The 18,161-nt window shown below is 50.3% G+C and overlaps 1 protein-coding gene across 5 annotated transcripts in view; it reads right to left on the bottom strand.

Moving 5' to 3' along the window:
• The window catches only part of SFXN5 (sideroflexin 5), a 95,750-nt gene that overhangs the window by 45,528 nt on the left and 32,061 nt on the right, over window positions 1-18,161 (bottom strand). For all 5 annotated transcript variants that reach the window (XM_040993225.1, XM_040993227.1, XM_040993228.1 and 2 more), the window contains 6 exons: window positions 18,092-18,118; window positions 17,501-17,555; window positions 16,583-16,608; window positions 4,078-4,131; window positions 3,113-3,169; window positions 1,774-1,839 (listed from right to left, as the gene is read on the bottom strand). In XM_040993225.1, the coding sequence (XP_040849159.1) occupies window positions 1,774-1,839; window positions 3,113-3,169; window positions 4,078-4,131; window positions 16,583-16,608; window positions 17,501-17,555; window positions 18,092-18,118 (285 nt within the window). The remainder of the gene's footprint in view (window positions 1-1,773; window positions 1,840-3,112; window positions 3,170-4,077; window positions 4,132-16,582; window positions 16,609-17,500; window positions 17,556-18,091; window positions 18,119-18,161) is intronic.

The raw sequence follows: 18,161 nt of genomic DNA, 5'->3' as shown, positions 1-18,161 counted from the left end.
CTCGGGATAATATGCAAACTGCAGGGCAATGTGAGGATGGTGTGGGGGGGCCACCTTGGAGAGTGTGGGGTGCACCAAAGTTTTCAGGATGTTCAGGGAGAGTGGTGCATGGGCTGCAGTGATAAAGGAGGGCCTCCTGCAGGTGGCCCTGGAGCTGGGCAGGGAGGAGGACAGAGTGGCACCTGTATGGACATGGCCCAGGGTGGTGGCCCCCTAGTCCCTGCCAGATGAGATCCCAGCTCTGGGATCCCTGGAGGGCCCCCAAAGTTCCAAACCTGGGCCGGGCCTGGCCCTGGGCCTGGGCTTCAGGGCTCTACCGCCTGAATCTGGGCAAGCTTGAGTCCTGGGTAGCAGAATGGCAAGTGGTCCTTCATGGGGCACACAAAAGAGCGTCCTTCAGAGAAGCTGGGTGCTGTCCCAGGACTCCCCCTCACACAGCCTTGCAGGGGAAAGAAGTCCGCTGGAACAACGGCCTCCTTCCCCGGGACAGTGGTCCCCACCAGGTCACTCAGCTCCTGTCTCACCTGTGTGACTGCCCTTCCCACCCCTACCTGCTTCTTCAGGGAGAAAGGGGCATTTTCAAGCTGATAAGCTGGACCTTCATGGGCTGTTCTTATCTTATGGGGCAAGAAGCAGGGTAACTAATCCTTTCCCCCTGTTGGAGGAGCTCCTAGCCTCAGCCCAGCAAGTCCCTGATTTTTCTGACTTGCAAAAAAAAAAAAGTCTCCTGCTGGGCTGTAGGACAACCAGGGCGTGCATGGCCGCCTTTTGGCACACATCCAAACAGACCCGCAATGCTTGGGTCCTTTGTGTCGAGTCAAAGAGAATTAGGGAAGGAACGGGATCATGAACATAGGATGGGATGCCCCACTTCACAGTGATTCGGCAGGAACAGTCCACGTGGGAGTGACACAAATGAGGCCATTTCAGGACAACCTCAAGCTTTTAACGGCGAAAGTGAACCACAGAGTATGAATCATGGAATACCGCATCACTGGGACAATGATTCTGTTTATTTAATTATACTGCAAACACGCTGCAAGTGGATTATACCAAAAGATGGTTATTTGAGATTTCTCTCACTGTGTAGTTATGGTTTTTGATTCGCAACATCTAATCATGTTTTTTCTTACCAATCCCATGTGCTAATTGCACAAAGAGTGAGATGACAGAGTAACAAAGACAGCTTTCACCCTCCTGGAACTGGGTATGGAGGCCACCCAGAGGGGACCTAGAGAGTTCCAGATGTCAGCACGGGGGTGGGCTCACAGGGAGGAAAAATGTGGATGTGGTTCTGGGAAAGCGTGACCTTCTGCTCCAGTCAGGGCCCATGCCCTCACCTGTGCCACTGACTTTGGCCCTGTCTGGCAAGCAAGGACCAACCACCCATTATTCCTTCGGTCTGCAAACCTCTAGCGAATGGCTGTTCTCCTCCAAGTCCTGGGAGACTGATGTTTCTGTTTCCTGTAGCTTTCAGAGCCTACCCATGTCCAAGCCTTCAGGACTTGGCGTCACTGGCATAAGTTGTGGGATGAACATGGGCCCTCCAAGGACATTGTGCTGCTCTGTACTTGCAGGCTCCCCTCTCCTTGAAAGCCACTCTCCTAGCACCTTTCTGTGAGGTGTGCTCTTGCTATCAGAGTCCCTCCTACAGCAGCTTCCTGGAAAGCCTCTGTGCCCCACCTCTGCACCTAGCCTTGTCCAGCCTGGCCTTCACACTGGGGTTCACCTGGGATGCTGGGAGAGTGAGGGGTCGGGAGGGGGGTTACTCACAGCAATGGAGACGGCACTGATGACAGCTCCCAGGTAGCCCTGGATGAACTTGGAGGCAGGAGAAGGCTGCAAGATAGAAGCGGAATTCCAGGTCCACTGGGTGCTCTAAGCCCTGATGTCCCACACTTGTCAACAGCCCCAGCCAGCAAGAAGCACTCATGCCCGACAGCCTTGGAGGGCGGACTAAGGAGAGGGACTCTCAGGAAGCCCAAGGGGTCCAGACCTCCCTGAGTCCATCACCTGTCCCAGAAACATTAGGTGGCAGTATCCAGGGAGATGCCAAGGGCCCACTCCACTTCTGCCCCATGCCAGAGAGCTCCCTGGTAGACACTGCCAGCTGGATGTGAGTGTCTGTGGCTGTGGCAAGCAGTGCTGATGTCTCAAATGGCTGAAGGTGGCCAAACATCATCGGGTAGCTGGGGACACCTGGGGCACTGCTGAGGTGATGAGCTGCTGGGCACTCCTGGGCCTTAGCCTCTGGGCTCCTGAGTCACCAGATCATGGCTACCCAGTGCTTGTATGGAAAAATCCACCACCACCGCCAAGTTCCAACCCAGAAGATCAAGAGAAAGCTAAGGAGCGTGTCCTTTGCTACAATCTTAACATGGGAGATGCCTGGCTTAAGGTCCCTGGAATCAGCCAAACAGAGGGAGGGAGCATGAGTGGCAATCTCTGCCCAGGTCAGTTCCTGATCCCCCTCATCTTTCCCAAGAAAACGCTGAGACCTCCCTTACCCCAAACTAACAGCCTCCACAAGGAACCTTAGTCCTTCCCCTCCCTCTGCCTTTGCAGGGAGGTGGGACAGTACCGACCAGAGGGGTGTGACAGCCCTTTCTGAGCAACAGAAAGCAGAACAGGCCTTCACCCTGAGTCGTCCCAGAAGTTCAGTGGCGGGGAGTGGGGGGTGGGGGGAGCGGTGTCCCAGGGAATAGGTCCTCTCAGGAGCAGTCTTAGCTTGCTGGCCAGCAGTCTGGGAGCTGGGGATACCAAGACAGCATCTAGGCACCCTGGGTGGAGACTCTGGGGGAATTTAGGTCCCAGGTATGTGACATCCTTCCAGTTCAAGACCTGCATGGAAGAACTCTGAAACCAGCAGAATTCATCCGCTGACCTGCACCCACCACACTCCTCTTTTAAGTACCTTAGTCACTTCCTGGAAGCTGCTCCTCCCAAGAGGGGTCCCTGCTCCCACACTCTGCTGGCCACAGCCAAGGATGGGCTGTGTCTACTGCCCCCTGTTGGAGGGCTAGCCATTTATACAAGGGAACTAGAGCAGGCAATGTGGGTCCAGGCCCAGGGAGGATGACCCAGCCCCTGGGCGACAGGTGGTCCCACTCACCTTGGTAGCATTGCGGTTGGCGTAGTTGACACAGGCGTTATGGCTCTGGTTTAGCCACTACAAGGCAAGGGGAGAGCAGTCAGGGTGGTCACCTCCCCCATCCTGAAAACCAGGTCCCCGGCCCCGACATGGGAGGACCTGACATGGTATCAGGAAGGCCACGATATAGTGTCCAGCCTCACAGACAGCTCCATCTCTCCCACAGGTGACTGTCTCCTTTTCCTGGGGACCATGCTGGCTTTAGCACCTGCAGTCACAAGTCTGGAATGGATGTGGTCATGCCCATCCCTGCCATCCACCCTGCCCCGGTGGCTCTGCTGCCTCTGCCACGTCAGCCTTGCATTACCTGTCGTACAGGAGCAGGTGATTTGAAGTTCCTGCAGCAACAGGCAGCCCTGCACCTTGTAGGAACCCATCCCACCCAGTCCCTAGCTCAGTGTCCTGCACCACCTCCAGCAAAAACACAAACACACTTAGGAGTTTTGCTCAGGAAGATCTTGACCTCTTTTCCTGGGACAGACCAACCTTCCTCCCTGCTCCTTCTCTCTGCACAGAGAGACACTGTACTATTCTTGGGAGCCATGATCCACGTTGTCCCTAGGAATGGGATTGTCCCCAGTTCTGGTATGCACAACTCAGCCTACAGATTTATGTGTTGCTGACATCAGCATGAGGGTCCCTGGACAAAGCATGAGGGCAGAGCAGACTGGCAGGCCATGACACAGTGCCCATCAAGCTACTCGCCCACCCCAAACCCCCATTCCTCTGTTCAGAGGTTACAGTGACACAAAACAGCCTGAGACATGTTGGGTTGCTGGGGACCCGTGTTCAGTGAGGCCAAAGTCCTGGCTTAATCTGCAGGGTTTCCTGGGCCAGGGCAGGGTAGGAGCCCCCAGGGCAGAGTTCTGAACCAGCACGCACTAGGGCGCTTCCTTCAAGAGCCCTCTGTTTGCTGGAGCTCTCACCTGCCAGAAGACCGTGGATGCCAGCGTCTGGTTGGGCAGGAGAAGACCGACCACCTGTGAGGGAGACAGAGGGAAGGCAGGCTGAAGGGGCAGTCTACACTTCTGCAAGGTAAAACTGCCCAACCACAAGCAGGAGGAGCTGGATCAGCACAAAGCAATGCGCTTTGCTGTGCGCACACGACCTGAAGCACAGGGTGCCATGGGGCTGGGAGATGAAAATCTTATGGCACAACCCACTCCTGCAGTGACAGAAATCCCTGCTCTCTGAAGCCACACACACACACACACCCCCTTTTAGGCACCCATGAATCTGCAGTACAGTGTGACTGTTAGCTCTGTCACAGGGGAGAGGGGATCAGGTTCCAGTATTTCCATAGAGAAGGGGACAATGAAAACACACAGACAGGAGGACACGGGTCCCTCTTTGGGTGACCCAGCACCTCATACCCTGCACATCCTCCCCATGAGCATTTTAAGAAACGCCAAAAGGTTTCTAAACAGAACTTGGGAGAAACTGTATCTGCTATGTCAGACTCTCCAAGAAAGAAAAACCTACACTGAGTAGAAGCCATAGACGGAAATACAAAGGTCTAATAGACATCTGTTAAATGAGTGAGTGAATGGATGAGGGAACAGTAAACACATAACACACATGGCTAAGCACGGTTACTTCATGTAGCTAAGTATGAATCCACGATTGAGTCCAAATATCACCCACGGCCTAGACACACTCCTTTGTCTTGCATCAGATAAAGAGTGACTTTTGGACTCCTCACTGGCCCAGCCTGGGACATTAAACACTCCATGTGTGTGTCTTCCATATACCTTCTGAGCATTTGTGTGCAAAGTCAAGTTTCCTAAGAATCATTGCATATGGGGAAAATGTGCACAATCATCCACATATTGACTTATTTATTATTCCTGTACATAAAATGGCTCTTTGGCAAGAGTTTCTGTAAGGAACAAGTATAAACATTCAATACTATGCAGTAAATCAAATCCGAGACATCCTCAGCAGCATTAGTAAATCATGTTTTAAACATTAAAATGTTTTAAAACACCGAACACACACATACACACTTATATTTATTGGCCCATATCAGTTTGAATAAAATTATATAATGGAAAAGGGCTGTTGCAGCTCCAATGAGGAATTGCCTTAGGAGGTTTTTCTACCAGATTGAAGTCTCGATGGGGTTTTTTTATTTTGTGGTGGCAGTTCAGGGGACTGAATAAGCATCAGGAGACCTCCAACCTCAGCTCCGTCCCAGAGGGGTCTCTGGTAGAAGAGGCCCCCCATCCAGGCTTTCACTTTCTCACAACATAAAGATAAGACCTCTGGAGGTCCTACCCTGGCTCCAAATAGTATACATGGCATGGGGGTGCCTCAGGGCCCCCCAGTCAAGAGCCAGGTAGAACAAGGAAGCTGAGCCTAATAAAGGAGGTGGGGAGACAGAGCAGGGGAAGCACGCATTCCCATTGCATTATCTCCCCAAACCTTAACAGCTCAGGCTGTCTTCCTGTTTGGAACTCAGAACCCCATCCCCCTGAATCCAGGGCTTCTATCACAGGGCGTGCTACAGACCACCTCGTCTCCTCCCACCACACTTCTCCTCCCTGGCAAGGTTCCCGGACAGCCAGGGAGCAGTCAGACAGCCCCACAGGGCTCACTGTACCCAGGGGATGGCCGTTCTCCACCACACAGCTCACACTACCAAGGTTTCCACGACAAACACACCAGGGCACACTTCTTGTTTTCAGTGTGCTTCTCTGGACCCTGGCTGTGAAGAAACATGGCCAGCAGTCGACGGCTACAGCCACACCTGCCAACACACAGACCCCCTCTGTCTGCATCCTGTACCTGAACCTCAGTCCTTCCTTTCTTCCTCCCTGCTCTTCCTCATCCAGGTCCCTTCTATCTTCATGGGTTCAGTTCTGCAGCACACAATTTTAAAAGCGGTATCAGCTCGTTTCTGGAACATCTCTGAGTTCTAAGCTAAATGAGGACCCAGGCCCACTTTCTCTCTCTCTCTCCCTCTGTGACCTACAGAACAGTCCCCTCCTCCTGCCTGTCCACCCAGCCAGTTGTCAATGCCAGAACCCCTGGACGCTGAAATACACATTGCACTTTCTTAAAGACTTGTCACTCACCATAATCCTCACAGCAACTCCAGGGACCAAGCGAAACCAGAGACTATCTCCTGTGTCTTGCAAACGGGGAGACTTAGAGAACTCCAGTGATCTGGCCTTTGTGCTTCTTCCTGGGGCACAAAGGAAGAAGGGATCCAGTCCCACTCCTGCCTGTGTAGGGAGCTCCAGCTGTGTCCCCCTATGTTGCCCACCACCCACTTGGGGAGAGGAGGATGGGGTTCTGAACCCATAAACACAATGACAAAAATAAGATGCTGAATGTGAGGCACTGGGTATGTATGAGCTCAGGGAGGGACCAGGTCAGTGGGCTCTGGTTATGTGCAAAGGGAGAAGTTGGAGGGAGCAGAGGTGTGTGCTTGTGTGTGCATGCATGTGTGTGCACATGTGTATGTGTACACAGGAACAAGGACAGCTGAGGAACTGGCCTGACCAGGGAGGTTTGGAAAACCAGCAGAAGCAGGCTGGAGAGGCGAGTAGGAGAACGCCAGGCAGCACTGGCCACCCAGGGCCTTGGAGAGTTTTAGGGCTGGGTGGGGCAGGCAGGGACACTGCCCCCCAGGTCCTCGCAGGGAGGCAGGGACACAGCACGTGATGCCAGCCCCCTTCCCTATTAGGCAAAGCGCAGCACCATCTGCGCAGTCCCAGGAGCAGGAGCAGATATTTTATAACTTCCTTTTTTTCTTTTTAAGTCGAAATTAAAAATAAATGTTCCCTTCAGCTCTCAGATGTAAATCTCTGGTGCAACCTGCCCACATTCCCTCCCGCTGCCCTTTCCAGAACACGGCAGGGAAAGGAAGAAAGAGATGGGAGAGAGAAAGAGAGTAAGTGAGCCAGTCCACTCGGCTTCCACGCCAGTGGGCTGCATCTCTTCCAAGAGGGAGATGCAGCAGGCGTGGCCGCGCAGACGGCTGCAGAGTGCCCAGAAAGCACTGCTACCCAGCAGAGGGGAAAAAGAGCGAAGCAGGAGCCAGCAGAGAGGATTTCTAGCCCAGCCTCCCTCTCGCCTGTTGCAGGACCTTGGCCAAGTGGCTCAGCCGATCTTTGCTCCCATTTATAGCCTGCAGCATGGTGAGAGGCCTTGGTGTGGTCCTGCCCCATCTCTCTCCATTCTTTGGCTGTCCCCTTCCTCTCCAGTGTTTCACTGGACTCTGGGGACTACAATTTATGCTGATTGTCAAATGCTGCAGCCTGCATTAATAAGCGATGGGAACATCAGGTGAGTTCCCGAGCTCTTTGTGCCTCCACATCTTCATCAGTCACACGGGGATAATCTTGGGACAGCCAAGAGAGGACAGAAAACATCTGGGTGCAGTGTCTGGTGTAGAACCAGTGCTGCTCCATGCCAGGAGCACTGTCCGTATGCTCCTGTTGCCCAGCTCTTCCCCAGTCTTGGCTGTGCTCTATGCTCCCAGCCACAGAGCCTGCATTCCTCACCGACCAACCAAGCAAGCATCATCTTGGATCACAAGCCTTACAGATCCAGGACAGAGTTCCTGAAGCTGCAGCGGGTGTCTTCAGCACCAAGAGGGGAGAACAGCGCTCACTCAGCAGAAGGAACTTGAAACAATTCTTGGCCACAGAAAGACCTCTGTAGTGCTTGGCCAGGAAGGGTGGGGCACAGCTCAAGGTGAGGGCCAGCGGAGAAGCCCTGGGCACCTCCACAATTTTGTGTGCCACCTGTCCTAGGCCACGTCTCAGACAAAACTGACAAAAGCAATGGATTAAAGGCTAAGTGTAGAAAATCTAGAGAAGCTAGAGGGAATGCATTATTACCAGGTGGTGAAACTTGGGCTAGAATGCAGCAAACTCTTGCTTGTTGTGATAATGGCAGAAACCGCTGTCCCTCTCTCCCTCCACCCTCTCTCTACTTGGCTAGCACCTGCTTCCTCACCCTTCAGGGTTCAGCCAAGCTGCCACCTCCTCCAGGGAGCTTCTCCGACCCGTGCATGGTTCATCCCCACAGTAGGTGTTATCACAAGGTAAGTCCCCATGACAGCCACCCTTGACCTTGTCCCCCACACCCTCCGCCTGCCTCAACACCAACATGCTCCTCCTCACCAGTGGGCCTGCCATGGGTCCCCACTAACTGATGCTTTTTCCTTCTTTGTCTCCACCTTATGCCTGATGAGGCTAACTGAGCAGTGTCAGAGAGGCGTGGCTACTTAAAGGGTGCCAGTAGGGTCAACAAAATACCCTTGGTCCAAGCGTGGTGGTCCCTGCTGGCCAGATCCAGCAGGCCAGGACAGGCAGGAAATCAGGATTGGGATTGAGCAGAGGGTGACCAGCAGAGTCTGCGCCATGGGCCTTGGTCTAGGCCACCTCTCCCCTGTACACCTCGGAGATGGAGGGACCCACACTGCCCCTTGTAACACTCAGGGTTTCTAAGTCCACAGAGCACCTGGGATGTTAACATGAGACAGAATATCCTGGATGGACTCGGATTTGTACTTAACCCAAAGCCACCAGACTCATCAAGCAGATGCTTCCGGTCCCTTCTTATGTCCCCATCCTGCCCCTGTTGGTCATGGGCACTTAGTGCCTGCATGTGGAGAGTTCCAGACCTGACAGGAGTACAGCAGCCCTGGAGACACACAGAACCAGGGAAGGAAGCCAGCTCCTGGCATTGAGGCACAACAGTGACCAGGGGTGCAGGCCCAAGCAGCAGGTGGACAAATGGAGAGGGGGAAAGCCAGATATGGCTAGAGTCTCCCAAGTCACCCCCATGCCTGGAAGGACCAGGGCCACATGTCTTGGCGGATGCCTGGTACTAAGCAGAGACTGCGCTGGGGTGGGTAGTGGGAAACAAGAGCTGAGGCGGCCCCCAGAGCAGCCTCAGCACCCTGGCTTCACCGCCATGCGTGTGTATAAATTGGGACCGCTCTGCCACACACCAAAGGGAGAAAAGTTCCCATCTTGAAATGTTAAGTTTAAAATAAGCCACTCCATGGGTGCCAGTGGATCTGTGAAATCTGCTGACTAAACTGGCAGCAGCCTCTGGGAGGAAACTAGCTCATTCCGCCTGAGCCCTGTGGGCTGAGTGGCTGGGGGCAGAGGTCCTCTCTGCTGGGGGAGTAGAGGAACCAGGATAGGCACACTGGTCCGAGGCAGCTTGGGGGCTGCTTCCAGAAGCTTCTGAGCTGAGGCATCTGCCAGCCTCATTGCCCCTTCCATTCATCTCTCAGGGCCTCTCTTCCTAGCACATTTGCTGGCACCCCCGTTTCTATTTCAGTAAGCATTTTCAGTGGTTTTTGCATGCAGAAATTTCTTACCCACTGCAGCAGGCCAGGGACCTCCCTAAGGTGTGGACTGGAATCGGCCTTCCCCTTCAGACCTGGCATTTACCAAGAGGCTCAGTGCAACCAGGCAACAGCAGGGCCTTAGAGTGGCGGAGGTGGCTAGGGGTACCAGGCTTTGGGTAAATGCTGAGACAGCCACCAAGCTCCCGCCACACCAGGGAAGGCAGTGGCTGGGAGGTGACAGGAAGAGGCAGCAGGGCTGATGAGTGGTCACGGTGAGTGGTGCCCACAGCCAAGCGCCAGGGTGGAAGGACACAGTACTCCAGGGCTCCAGGTTCTTCTGGGACCCACCACTGGCCTGGCTATTTTGAACCTGGGAGTGTGGCTCCTCCTGGCTAAGAAGCTGCAGCAGGTTCTGGCTGCCTTGGAGGCCTGCTCGCACTCCTGCAGGATCTCAGCTACCACGGTGGCCGTTCTCACCCCACATACACTCACAGAAGCACAGCTGCCCCTGGCCACAACAGCACCAGTTCCAATGGGACCAGCACAGCTCCTGCTTCAGCAACGAACAAATGCTGGCATGGGAAAGGATGGTACCCACATTCCCAGGAGGCCCAGGGGACCCCAGCGACCCTGCAATGATGGACTTATCTTGGAGAGGATGAGAAGAGAGCAGAAAGCAGGAGGAGAGCCGGAGTGAGTGCCAGCCTTTGAACGACAAACTCAGCTTCTATTAGCCTAGCCAGGTCACTCCAGGTGAAGGCGCTAACTTAGAGCCCACCAGCTTCTCAGAAGTGAGTCCCATGTTGGATGTTTGCCGGTTCAAACATGGTCTGGCAAAGATATGATGCTTCAAAATGTCTTTCTTTCCTGAGTGTTGATAGGATATTTATAAAAATTGGGCCAGCGCTATAGTGCAACGGGTTAAACTGCCATCTGCAATAGCAAGATCTGGTATCACATCACTGGTTCAAGGCCTGGCTGTTCTGCTTCTGATCCAGCTCTCTGCTAGTGCATCTGGGAAAGCAGCAGAAGATGGCCCAAGTATTTGGGCCCCTGCCACTTATGTGGGAAGCTGGGATACAGTCCAGGCCTCAGTTTTGGCCCAGCCCAGCCCCAGTTGTTGCAGCCATTTGGGGGTTGGGCCAATGGGTGGATCTGTCTTTCTCTTTTCTCTCAGTAAATAAAAATCTCTATTAAAATTATTACAACGGACTCTTTTTTTTAAAGCCAACTTATTAGCCATTCATCCCTTCTTACTAATAAAATCTCTATATAATGGGGAACAATCATATATATCAAGCTACATAAAATGTAAAAAAGAATTTCTGTCTGAAACTTCCAAAAAGCCACCTTGGGGAGACCCCACTCAGCTGGAGAACGTGCCCCCTGTACTCCTGTCTTCCTTACGCTCTTTGCAGTGTGAATGCAATGGCTGGAACTCTAGCAATCACTCTGGGCTCTAAGGTGATTTTTCCAACAAAGGTTAGCACTGAGAATGGTAGTGTATAAAAATGGACGTTTGGGCCCGGCGCGGTGGCGCAAGTGGTTGAGGTCCTCGCCTAGCACGCCTGGGATCCCATATGGGCACCGGTTCTAATCCCGGCAGCCCCGCTTCCCTTCCAGCTCCCTGCCTGTGGCCTGGGAAAGCAGTCGAGGACGGCCCGAAGCTTTGGGACCCTGCACCCGCGTGGGAGACCCGGAGGAGGCTCCTGGCTTCGGATCGGCATAGTATTGGCCCGTTGCGCTCACTTGGGGAGTGAATCATCAGACGGAAGATCTTCCTCTCTGTCTCTCCTCTCTGTATATCCGCCTTTCCAATGAAAAAATAATAAAAATAAATCTTTAAAAAAAAAAAAATGGACGTTTGAGTTCCCGTGACACTGTAGAGCTCAGCTTACCTCCAAAATCTTTAACATGAAAGAAGCTGTTATTTTGGGTTTTAGATGACATACAGATTATGCTAATCACAACTGACACAAAACCATAGTAAGTCTCAAATGACAGACTCGCAGAGTTTACTCTGAAAATAAGATAACAAAAGAACACATTTGCAAAAAAAAAAGTGTTCTTTTGACTACTTGAGTAACAATGAAGCAAAACTATAATGCCAAACTCATTTAGAAAATAGCAGCATAGGATCACTAAAACATTAAGCTTTAAGCATATATTAAATTCAGGGGCAAAGTCACAGCCCTAAACATGTTAATAACAAGGAAAAAATAAGAACAAATAGGAGCCTATGTGATGGCTCATCCTCCACCTGCAAGCACAAGCATCCCAGATGGGCATCGGTTTATGTTTTAGCTGCTTCATTTCCCATCCAGTTCCCAGCTTGTGGGCCTTGGGACCCTGCACCTGTGTGGGAGACACGGAAGAAACTCTTGGCTTCTGGCTTCAGATTGGCTCAGTTCTGGCCATTGTGGTCATTTAGGTAGTGAACCAGTGGACAGAAAATGTTTCCCTCTGTCTCTCCTTCTCTCTGTAAATCTTCCTTTCCAATAAAAATAAATAAATCTTTTCCTAAAAAATGAGAACAAATAAGCTAAACTGTCAAAGCAAAAAGCAAGCAACCAACCACAGACAAAGGGGAGAAAAATGGTATCACAAAAAGAAAAGCAGAAATGAATAAGCTAGAAGGCTGATAAACACATCTAAGGGCCCATTTCTCGACTTTCATAAACCCAGGCACTTGAGGAAGGAGATGGGTGGGAGAAGGGCACTGGATTCACAACACAGGGAATGAGGGATGATTGGGTTTAAGCCCATTGGGGCAGGTGGACTAGCGGTCCAGCCATCAGTTGGGACGACTGCAACCAAATGAGAGTGCCTGGGCCACCAGATAGTTCTGTTTCCAACTCTAGTTTCATTCTAATATGCCCCTGGCATTCCCAACCTCCAGCTTTGGCCTGACCCAGGCTCAATTGTTCTAGGCATTATGGGGTAAACCAGCAGAAGAGAGCACAGGAGAGAGAGAGAAGAGAGAGAGAGACCATAAGGAAAAGGAAGATAACTGCTGGAGGATAAACAGCTGCAGTGAATATAATCCACAGGGCTACTTTTTCAAATACCTAAAGAGCCCCTTTGCTCAGTTGGAAAGTTGTAGCCCACAGAAAAAGGCACAAAGGGCCTGACAGGTGAGTCACAGAAGAGAAAGTAAAAGCAGCCCACAGTAGATGGAAAGCAGCACCATCACTTGCGTGCAGGGAAAACAGTTTCCAGGCCTCCTAAGAAGTTACACCCTCACTCCTGAAGGCCGCATCACCATTAGGAAGGCGTGGGGAACCTCGGCTGCACTGCTCACACTCAGAAACGCATGCAGAATTCCACCATCTGGAATGTGCCCTTGAGTAGCCATCATACTTGTGCAGCAAGAATTGGACAAGGCTCTCCACAGAGCTTTTCTTCTAATAGCAAATAACCAGAATCCACCTGAACCCCACGCAGCGAGAAAGCAGCGTTCAGCAGAACAAGCAAGCTGGTGAGCCATGAGCAAAGCCCGCCCTCACGCAGGCAAACTGCTAAGCGTAGCAGCTAATTGTGCTAAATAAGTTTCCTGTTCTATGTTTAATTTCAATTTATAAGATATATATGCATGTAAATATCTAATTAAAAAAAAAGCCAGGAGGCTCACACCACATTTCTATCAGAGGTCCCTTCTGAGCATAGATCTGGGTGCATCAGAAGGACCCACACTTCCGCTGATGCTGAATCCAGAGCGGACAGAACCTGCATCCAATACTTGCTCAGCTTCTAAAATATTCTTTATAAAAAAAATTCGTGATGGTATTTTTGAATCCCCAAGAATACATTCATATATTACTTGTATCATTTTATAAAATACACAGAGAGAAACGTCTTTTAATCCTAGGAATATTACTGAACTCCAAAAATAAAGAGGAAAAAAAGCCCCATATGATTCTAGGGGAAGAGAGGATGTTTACCTAGGAAGGAAGAGAGGAGGAGGCCACGCATTGTTCACAGACGAAGAGGGGCGGGCAGAGCATCTCCAGAAATATGCAAGGATTCACAAAACGTGTTGCCCACAGATGGGCAGCCTGGATATTAGTCAAAGAAATTCTACACACACACACACACACACACATGCACACACACACGCACACACACAGCTTAAGTAACCATGATGCTTAATATGGGTATCAAGAAAAGTTATATAAATCTGACAAGATTCCAGATGATGATGATGATGATATTTCCCACACCAGGCAAACAGACAGAGGTAAATGGTGCTGTCAGTACAACAAAATATTCCATGCATCTTCCTATGTGGGCAGGGTGGGCAAATGCACATGTGTGACAATTCTTTAATAAAATGTATATTTTTATTTATTTGAAAGGCAGAGTTAGACACACACACACAGAGTAAGAGAAAAAAACAGAGTAGATGAAAGACAAAGAGAATATCTTCCTTCCATTGGCTCACTCTCCAAATGGCTGCAATGGCCAGGGCTGGCATAGACTGAAATCAGGAACCAGCAACTCAAACCCTGGCCTCACAAGTTCATGGCAGAAATCCAAGCACCACGGCCATCTTCTGGTGCTTTCCCAGCCAGTGTTAGCAAGGAGCAGGTCAGAAGTGAAGCAACTAAAGCTGGAACTAATACCTATATGGGATGCTGTATTACAGGCAGTAACTTAACCCATAGCATTACAGCACAGGGACCTGTGATCTGATCACTGGTATGTAATGTTACATTTGTTACTGTGAATTATTACAGATGAATGGTAACTATGAGAATTTAGACACCCCCATCTAAATTCACACAACATAAGAAACAAAAAGAATTGATGAAAAGTGCCTCTATTGCAATCCCACCTGATGGTGGGGCTGTGGTCAGACTAGTCAGAGGCACAGTAAATACAAGTGAGTTTCATTTAAATTAAAGACAAGGAGCCAGTGCCATGGCTCAAATGGCTAATGTTCCACCTTCAAGCACCGACATCCCATCTGGGTGACACTTTGTGTCCTAGCTGCTTCACTTCCTATTCAGCTCCCTGCTTATGACCTAGGAAAGCAATGGAGGATGGACCAAGTCCTTGGGACCCTGCACCAACAAGGGAAACCTGAAAGAAACTCCTGGCTTCGGATTGGCTCAGCTCCAGCCATTGCAGCCATTTTGGGAGTGAACTAGCGAATGGAAAATTTTTCTGTTTCTCCTCTCTGTAAATTTACCTTTCTGACAAAAGTAAATAAATTCTTAAAATAAATAAATGAAATTAAAGACAGCATCTCTTAGATGGTGCTAAAAAGTAAAATAAAGCTACTACATTTTGTCTAGAATTGACATATAAGCTAGAATAACAAAAATGTACCAACTGACAGAAAAACAGATAGGCAATGATGTACAAGGCAAACATTACGCAAAACAGGAACAGAAATACTAACATGATCAGCAGAATTCAAGGCAAAACTAATCAATAAAAGGAAGATGTGTGTGTGAGAGAGAGAGAATAACATCAAGACAATAAAACTGTTGTGAGCACCCCCAACACCATTGCTCTGAGATACATACAACTAGAAATGCAGAAAAAGCACACACACAGCTGCAGTGGGTGAGTTATAATTCTTTGCTCAGCATAGTTTAGAACAACCTTGTGGCTTCAGAGAAACTTCCTAAAGATGGGGGTGTGCATACCTGTGTGTGTGTGTGTGTGTGTGTGTGTGTGTGTGTGTGTGTGTGTGTGTGAAGGAATTACGTCTAACGTTAGAAGGAGGCATTAGTTCTAGAACCCGCCAGCACATGAAGATAACCAAGGTCACAGCACCTTGTTATATCCTATAAAGAATGAGACCAAGGGAGCTAGAAGCTTCCCAACGTGAAGGTATGACAAACATCCCAGGAGCTAAAAAATGCCAATTCTCTCGATAGAATCATTTATACAAATCAAGTTATCACATCATACCCCAGAAAGTTGTACATTACATTTTGGCTGAAAAAACACATAATCTTGGAGGAAAGAAATGACTTTTAAAATAAGGATCAAATGTATAAAATAACGAAATGCTTCAAGCACAGAGAACAACAGTAAGTGTATGCTCACATGCTGTCAAACATTGCCAGTCTAACAAACGTTGGTGAACATTTTGTGGAAATGAAACACAAGAAAACAGACGAGATGCGCCTTTCTCTCCCTACTCCACTGCTTCCTGTGCCTCCCCAGTGACCAACAGATTCAGGCTCCTGCGGCTTATCACACCCATGCATATTCTCCTGGATGTATAAAACACATACCAGTAAACTAGACTATTATGGCTCTGCACATTTTTAAATAGGAACCAATGACTTCAGAGAGTATCAGTCCTCTGGGGTTATCTTTTCACCCAAAATTATTTTGAAACAGGTTCTAAACTGCAGAATACTGAATGTAGGAGGGAACTTCCCATGGCCTGCAGGCCGGCACGCCATTGGCCAGGAGAGTGCTGGGCACTTGGTCTGGCAGTTGAAATGTCAGTCCAGACCTCCCTATGTCCTGCAGGGCAGTGTCCAGGGTTGATGTGTGTCTCCAGTTGTGACTCCAGCTGTCTGTCAGCACAGCCCCTGGGGACACAGCTATGATGACGCAAGGAGTCAGGTCTTGGCCACACCCAGGGGAGGCATGGATGGAGTATATGGCTCCCGATTTCCTGCCTGACCCAATATCAGCTATTGTGGACCTTGGAGGAGTGAATCGGCAGATGAGAATGGTCTCTTTTTGGTTTTGTGTCTGTCTCATTGCCTCCAAAAAGAAATCTATATCGTCTCTTTTTTAAAAAAAAGTTTGTTTGTTTGTTTTCATTTGAAAGGCAGAGGAACACAGAAAGAGAAAGAGATCTGCCATCTGCCATCTCCACTACTTTCCCAAGCATATTAGAGCAGAGCTGGACCAGAAGCAGAGCAGACATCACATAAAGCAATGTCCATATGGGATACTGACAATACAGACAGTGACTCAACCCGAACACAAATCTCTAGAAATCTATATCATTTCATCCAACAGCTCCTCTCTAGGAATTTATCCTAAATCAATCACAGTCAAGTATCAACGAATGATGATATAAAATTATATATTCCATTTTGGTTTTCAGGAAATGGAAGTTCTTTGAAGGTAGCACTTACAATTGGTGTCCCAAAAGGAATGTAACCTGTGAACAGAGAGATAAGAAAGTCAGCTCTGACAAGACATCCCAGTGCCTTCCGGGCTTGGTCTCCACAGTGGCCCTGGTGAAGGGGTGCAGTCCCTCAGGTCACTCAGCCCTGTGTGTCCCCAGCCTTCTTGTCCCCCTTTCATTAGGCAGAACCCACTACCCCCTACGACCCATAGCTCCATTCCTCCTGGCAAGGATGCCAACGCCAAGGGCGCCCCCAGCGGCCCCTGGTGATTTCTTCCATGGATTCACCATGCTGCTGCCCACACTCATGATGCAAGATGGGACCTTTCCCAAGGACCCTGCAACATCCCCTTGTTCTCGGCTTATCTTTCTGGCACGGGTTTTCGCCTCCACTGCTTTCTGGCTATTTCTGAAAGTGAAATCCCTCCCTGCCTGCAGGGCACATGTGCACATGTGGCTGAGCCTTCTCAGTCTCCAGCACCCAGGTGAGACATCTCAGTAGAGTGGTACAAACCTGCTCTCTGTGAACACAGTCTCTGGGAGGCAGCTGATGACGGCCCTAGTACTTGAGTTCCTGCTACCCATGTGGGAGATACAGAGTTCCTGGCTCCCAGCTTCAGCCTGGCCCAAACTTGGGTGCCGTAGGCCATTGGAGAGTTAATCATCAAGTGGAAGATAATTCTCTCTCTCTCTCTCTTTCTGTAACTCTTTGAAATCAGTGTAAAATATTTAAAGAAAAAGGAAAAGGTGGGAACGTTTCATGGGGGTCTGGAGACCTCGCCAAAGTCTTATAGAGCTGAGCCAAGGTGAACACGCAGGGGTGTGTGTGTGACAGGCTCCTCCCCCTCCTCCAAGTGCACATTGGGATGCCCCTGGAGCCACGAGCATGGTAAGCATCCCAGGCAGGGCAGAACTCAGGGCTTACCTGACATTCTAAAGGGCATGAAGATCTTCTCATTGGTGTCCGGGTGCAGAATAGCCTGCCAGGAGCCCAGGGTCCAGACGAGGGAGCAGGAGGGGGATAAGCAGAGGCATTAGGGAGGTGGGGTGGGGAAGGACAGCCTCCTGAGGGAACAGGCTGGGTACTGCCTTCTGGCCAGTGAATCCTCTTGCAAGGCAACAGAAGTCCAGAACAAGGCCATAAACATCTGCTCCTCTTCCTGAGCAACCCTCATAGCCGAATGCAGGCGAGACCAGATGCCTGTGTCTAGGATGCAGCGCCCCTCTCCCAGGTCCTGGCACACATTAGGCTCTCAGAAATGCAGCCCTGGTCCTTCCAGAGCTCTGCACCCAGGGAAAGGCAGCCTGCATGGAGCACCAGGCTCCCCCATCCTCACACCTATTGGTGCTCGGGCAGGGAGAAGAGGAGAGGCGGCCAGGGGCAAACAGAAGGGAAGAGGCTGGGCACACAATAGCCATGGGAAGGAGGGCTTCAGCTGGATCTCAGGGCCAGAGCAGGGCAGGGTCAAAGAGAGCTCAGAGCAGGGAAGAAAGTGAATGCCTAACTTTATTTTACCTGCTTGATTTTCTGTGCACTCCAGAGCTGGAAGGAAGAGAAAGGGAAAGAAACAAAGAATAGTTAAATG

This window comes from Ochotona curzoniae, unplaced genomic scaffold, assembly GCF_017591425.1.
Source record: "Ochotona curzoniae isolate NIBS_2020 unplaced genomic scaffold, NIBS_Ocur_1.0 contig_883, whole genome shotgun sequence".
NCBI lineage: Eukaryota > Metazoa > Chordata > Mammalia > Lagomorpha > Ochotonidae > Ochotona > Ochotona curzoniae.
Note: the sequence above shows the minus strand (reverse complement) of the source record. Positions and strands in the feature narration are given on the sequence as shown.